This window comes from Natrix helvetica, assembly GCF_964273705.1.
Source record: "Natrix helvetica genome assembly, chromosome: 1".
Taxonomy (NCBI): Eukaryota; Metazoa; Chordata; class Lepidosauria; order Squamata; family Natricidae; genus Natrix; species Natrix helvetica.
This window is the reverse complement of record NC_138548.1, coordinates 361,369,581-361,375,929: the sequence shown is the minus strand read 5'-3', so window position 1 is coordinate 361,375,929 and position 6,349 is coordinate 361,369,581. Positions and strand designations below refer to the sequence as shown.

General features: G+C 41.9%; 1 protein-coding gene across 1 annotated transcript in view; it reads left to right on the top strand.

Annotated features, from left to right (window-relative positions):
- Positions 1-720: 720 nt before the first annotated feature.
- Positions 721-6,349, top strand: part of LOC309382465 (vomeronasal type-2 receptor 116-like) — a gene marked incomplete at both ends in the record, with an annotated part of 95,908 nt that continues 90,279 nt past the window's right edge. The window contains 3 exons of the mRNA XM_081934010.1: positions 721-882; positions 1,441-1,566; positions 5,860-6,087. Of these exons, the coding sequence (XP_081790136.1) occupies positions 721-882; positions 1,441-1,566; positions 5,860-6,087 (516 nt within the window). The remainder of the gene's footprint in view (positions 883-1,440; positions 1,567-5,859; positions 6,088-6,349) is intronic.

The following is a 6,349-nucleotide window of genomic DNA, read 5'->3' as shown; positions in this document are numbered from 1 at the left end:
AAATTTTTTGAAGAAACCAGAATTATTTTTTTACTGGGACTTCTGAGCAAAGAATTAGATAACTTTCATAGTTTATAAATGGTAATTGTGGCAAGATTATTGTATGCTCAGTGATGAAATAATCAGGGAATTCTCACAGCAGGGACTAGATTGTGAAAATGTAGAATTTGCAGAAATGAAAAAAAAAATCTGTTGAAAAGAAGGTGGGAAATCAGGTTTCTTTTTCTTTTTTTAATTTCTTGGACCTTCTCTTCCTTTCTCTATTTTTCAGTCCTTTTTTCTTTTGAATTAATAGTTCACTTTTTAAAGAATCCTTTATAAATATAAATGTAAAAAAGAATTAGAGAAAGCTAACAATGACTAGACTAACTGAGAAATAGTATGCCTTCAGTATCCAAAAATAAAAGAAAAATGGAAAGAATCCAAGAGTTCTATTCAGATAGGGGAGTGTGTGTGTCTGTGTGTGTGTGTGTTTAAAAATGCATCCAGACCTCTCAGTCTTAGGTGTATTAAAAATACAATTGTTAAATTTAACAGTAAAATAAAATGTTTCTTCCATTAATTATGTCCTGATACATTCATAATTTCAGGGAACCGTCCACAGAGTACTGGAAAATGCTATCCTTCCTTTTTGCAATCCAAGCTACTGACAAGAATCCCAACATTTTGTTCAATGTCACTCTGGGATACAACATCTATGACAACTATTTCAGAGCACAAATGACCTCGGAGGCTTTGCTGGACCTGCTTTCAGAGGGGGAGGCCAATGTTCCCAACTACAGCTGTGGAAGGCAGAGAAACACCGTGGCTGTTCTCGAAGCGGCTGGTACTGACATCTCCATCCAGATTTCAACCATGTTGGAAACCTACAAAATCCCACAGGTATGTCTTTGTTAAGAAGACCATTTGTGGACATGCAACTTACAGCCAGACACCTTCTGTTGTAAATGAAGAGAACAGTTCTATTGTGGGAATTGCATGAAGTAAGAATAAAGGTTCCATCTAATGGAAGAGAAGCATCAGGGAAGACAATTCCTGGAACACTCATAATGCAGACTGTGCATCTCTGCTGGCTATTTGCAATAGCTAAATGCCTCATTGAAGAGCTGCCTGTGGTGCTCTGCTGCTGACTGCAATTTGGCAGTTCCAATCTCACCAGGCTCAAGGTTAACTCAACCTTCTGTCCTTCCGAGGTGGATAAAATGAAGATCCACATTGTTGGGGGCGATATGCTGACTCTTCTAAAACTGCTTAGAGAGGGCTCTAGAGCACTGCAAAATGGTATATGTCTAAGTGCTTTTGCTAATTGCTATAGAAATGAGAAGAGAGGCATTGTAAACAGAATGATCAGGAGTGGAACAATTCCTCCATTAGTGCTGGCTATTGTTTTTATGATCTTTCAAAAAAAGAATAATGTTAACTTTTTTTTTTTCATTTCAGATCAGTCACGGTTTTGATTCCCAGATTGTGAGTGATGAAAATCCTTTCTTCTACCCAATGCTCCCTGCTGAAGGAGCCCAGTGCCCAGGGATGGTGAAGCTGGTCCTCTATTTCAAGTGGACCTTGGTGGGTCTCCTTGCTCCAGACACTGAGAATGGACAAAGGTTCATGAAGATGTTGACTTCAATCCTGGTCAGGAATGGCATTTGCCCAGTTATATCACAAACCTTTTCCCCAGCTTCTCGCAAAGCGAAGATAAACTGGCATTTATACCTCAGTTGGAGAAAGGTGAATGTCTTTATTTTTGGTGCAGACATGAGGTCAATGAATGTAGGGGTTATGTTTCTAGATCAAGTATTTGGAATCCTTAAAGAACCTCCTAGAGGAAAAGTTCTGCTCACCACAATCCGCTGGGACTTCACTATTTATTTGAGAAAACAATCTTTTCCAGTTGAATACCTCCATAGCATATTTTCCTTTCCTATGAAGAAAAATCAAATTGAAAAGTATGTTAGGTATTCTTTTATGAGACACTATGTAGAGACCTCCTTCCTGTGTTCCTACACCAACGATGCCTTTTCAGTGAAAGTCTGGAGACGTTGCAGACAGAGAGAAGATCTGGAAGCTCTCAAAGAAGAAGAGATGGATCCAATCCTGACTCAGGACAACTATTTCATTTACAACACAATCTGGGCTGTGGCACGGGCCTTAAATGTAGCTTATTCATCCAGATCTGGGAACACATTTAAAACTGGTAAAAATGTGAAAACTCCAAAGCTGAAGGCGTGGCAGGTACCTATCATCTATTGCAAAGTTCTCCATAGCAGCTGAGAATCTATGTTACTATTGTAAGAACCTGACAATAGTTATATCGTGTTCTAAATATAAGGGGACACGGTGGCTCAGGGGCTAAGACACTGAGCTTTTCGATGAGAAAGGTTGGTGGTTCAAAACCCTAGCACTGCATAATGGAGTGAGCTCCCATTACTTGTCCCAGCTTCTGCCAACCTACCAGTTCGAAAGCATGTAAAAATGCAAGTAGAAAAATAAGGGTCATTTTGGTGGGAGGGTAACAGAGTTCCATGCACCTTCAGCCTTTAGTGGCCACATGATCACAGAGACGTCTTTGGACAGCACTGGCTCTTCAGCTTTCAACCGGAGATGAGGACCGACTAATACATAAGTGCTAGGGCAGTGGTGGGCAACCTTTTTTTTCAACTGAGCAAATCTCGCCAAAACCACGATTGAAATTTATTTTGAGAGCCACATTTTTAAAGCCAAAAATACATAGGATGGTACACTGTTTTTAGTTTCAATAAGTTTTTATTGAGAATATTCTGCATGCAAGTATCCACATAGGTCGGGAGGATACAAATAACACAACTAATAAAACAAAAACTTTAGAACGATATTATTTATCGATAATGTTAAATTCCATAAAATTTGCCTTACAATGTAGAGAAAATTACATCCTGACAATGACTGACAAAGTCACAACCACTAATGTGAACATTGGCCTTGCATTTCCTTGGATAGTTTGAGTAAGTCAGGTTTGTATGTTGTTGTTTTTAATTTCATCTCTCTCTCCCACTTTCTTTCTTTTTTTCTTTTTCTTTCTCTCTCTCTCTCTGGCTCTTTGTCTCTCTCTCCCTCCCTCCCTCTCTGTCTCCCTCTGTCATTTTCTCCGGGTGTCTATCTGTCTGTCTCTCTCTCTGTATCACTGCCTCTCTCTCCTCCTTCCCCCATCTCTGTCACTCTGTGTGTGTGTGTCTGTCTGTCTCTCACTCACTCTCTGTGTGTGTGTGTCTGTCTCTGTCTCTCCCTCTGTCTCTCTCCCCTCCCTTCCTCTCTCTCTGTCACTCTGTGTATGTGGGTGTGTCTGTCTCTCACTCATTCACTTAATCACTCACTCTGTGTGTGTCACTCTCTCTGTCTGTCTATCTTTCTCTCCCTCCCTCCCCCTCTCTGTCTCTCTCTGTCTGTGTGTGTGTGTGTGTGTGTGTCAGTCTCTCTCTGATTCCCTCACTCACTCCCTCTCTCTGTTCCTCTCTCTGTCTGTCTGTCTCACTCACACACACACACACACACTGTGGTCACCTTGTTGAGTGTTCCAATCACATTTGAAACACTCAACAACTGGCCTGCATTTATGGTATTTTGTAGCATTCTGCAGTCATATGACTGCAGAATGCTGCAAAATACCATAAATGCAGGCCAGTTGTTGAGTGTTTCAAATGTGATTGGAACACTCAACAAGGTTGTCACTGCGTTAAATGTTTGCTAGTAGAACTGAACTGAATAATTACTGATGAGTTACTGCGCAAGTCATAAGGTCTTATCTGACAATGATGTACTGCGCATGCTTAACATGTTTATTACTTCACACATTCCAGAGACTTCTCTTCCCTTTTGATCTTTGTCCGTCTTCCAGGAAACTGGGAGACATAATTGCTTCTACCAAAATGTAACAGTTAGTTAGATTTGTTTTATTTCTTTATTTCTTATTTTTGTATTAAAGCTTATTTTTAATTAGAATATGTTTCTCCAGAATTTTTTATTCCTTTTCTTCGCACCTTAAAGATAATGCAGTTTGGAAACGCCGCGGTCTAAGCCTCATCTAGTTCAGGGTGAAATCTTCCCCTGACAAAGGTGACCACAGTATGTGTCTGTGTGTGAGTAAGACAAACAGACAGACAGAGAGAGGAACAGAGAGAGGGAGTGAGAGAGGGAATCAGAGAGAGACTGACAGAGTCTGACAGAATCAGAGAGGTACTTTTAACTACCTGGCAGCAGCATTTTGCCTTGGGGGGCTCCTCAGAACATCCCAAGACTTCGGAGGGAAGCTTACAGCCCTCCCTCGGAACGCTTCGGAGGGAAGCTTCTGCAAAAGCCCAGGTGAGTGACAGCAAGTTACGAAGTCTCCGAGGCTGTAATTTTCTGAGCTGTGCGCACGCGCCTGTTTTCCACGGCGTGGAGCAGCGGCGAAATTCTGCGCGGTGAGCGATGATTCCGGGGGCCATCCGGGAAGATGAGGAACGCGAGGGGGGACCCTGCCCCCCCACTGATGGCCCCCGGAATCATCGCTCGCCACGCAGAATCTCGCCGCTGCTCCACGCCGTGGAAAACAGGCGCGCGCGCACAGCTCGGAAAATTACAGCCTCGGAGACTTCGTAACGGCGGGAACTTCTTGTCACTCGCCTGGGCTTTTGCAGAAGCTTCCCTCCGAAGCCCGAGAGGAGGGAGGGGAGCGGGCGCCCGGCACACAGAAGAGCCGCATTAAAGGGTGTAAAGAACTGCATGTGGCTCGCGAGCCGCGGCTTGCCGACCACTGTGCTAGGGGAACCTTTATCTTTACTATTCTGAATATAAAAATTACATTAAATTCCAATTTTCCACTGCTCTACTTTCTGCAATTCATTTCACCCTGCTAATTTCTTTTCCAATTTCTTTTTACATGCTTCCTTGTAAAAATATTATTCTTCCGCCTCTTTCTGCTTCGACTCTTTTTTCTACAAGCACGACCATTACCATGTCATACACTAAAAAGTATGTTGTGCATATTAAGCTGGTTAACCTCTCTGATCCTCTCACTTCCTGGGCTGCCCTTCTGCTCCAGGACAGCCTATAACCAGAGTTGGTCTTATTCTTTGGTTAAGAATCACGTCCAGGCTCTGACCCTGTTTCCCTTCCCTAGCTCAAAACTCTCAGTAGAAGCATCTTGGGCCAAGAAGCTAAGCAGGCTAAGGTCATGTGAGAAGATGAAGGCTTGGACTGGGAAAAGGCTAAAAGCAAAAAGAGTGAAGAATATGCCACAAAAAATTCCATAGATGTTCCATAAAATTAAAGGAGGTGACCTTGACTGGTACCAGAGACCATTTTCACCATGAAGATATTGGGGTCTCTGTTCCATGGCAACTTGGAAATCTGTCACCTCAATGCAGAGTTTCATGAGCACAGCCTACTAATAGAGCAGACATACCCATAATCTTTCTCAAAGTGAGCAAATACTTTTTCTCTCTTCCTATCTGCTGATTGACCTGTAAACCAGTTGTTTATAACCTTGTTTCTGTGTAGGGCATCTGATTTCATTTTGGCTTTATCGGCAACATTCCTTCACTGTTGTTGTGCATAACATGCATTTCCTTTAGGGTTTTAATTTTGGATCTCAACAGTTCATACTGGATATATTCTTTGCTTTGGTTACTTCCCATTGGTTTTTCCAAAGTTTGCAGTGCCAATTATGAGTGGAAGAGAAAAAGAACATCCATCCTCATTTTCCAGGCCATTCTTGATCCTCCTAACAAGATTTTTATTCTATATTCCACAATACAGATCCTTCATGCCAGCTGAGATGGAGGAGTCTTATCAAACAGCTTTCTATGTCCTGTGTAACACCGCCCGTTTTCTCTTCCATTGCAGCTTCATTCTTTTCTTCGAACCTCTCAATTCTATAATAATTCCATCAATGGGGTATATGTGGATGGGAATGGAGAGCTGGTAGCAGACCTGGACATTGTGAACACATTGGTTTTCCCCAATACGTCTGCTATCATATTGACAATTGGGACTCTAGAAAGTGTGGGATCCTTGGATTTCAAGTTCATGGTGAACCAGAATGCTATAGCAAAGATGGAAATGCTGAACAAGGTGGGGAGAAGACTTTACTCTGCTCTTTCTGAAGGTCTTTCCAAGATAACTGCAGAATTGGAGCAGGGACAGACTTGGGATATCATCTCAGTTTTCCCAGAGAGGAAACATCTTCCCATTAGATGTTCAGGTGTCTATGAGAAAAAAATCCTTAGCTATTCCAGTTAACTGTTTATCAAACATCTACAAGGAAGCTAGATTTATATCATGGGACAAAGTGATTGATTTTGTCAAAACAGAAATCCTTTCAGTAGTTAAGTTG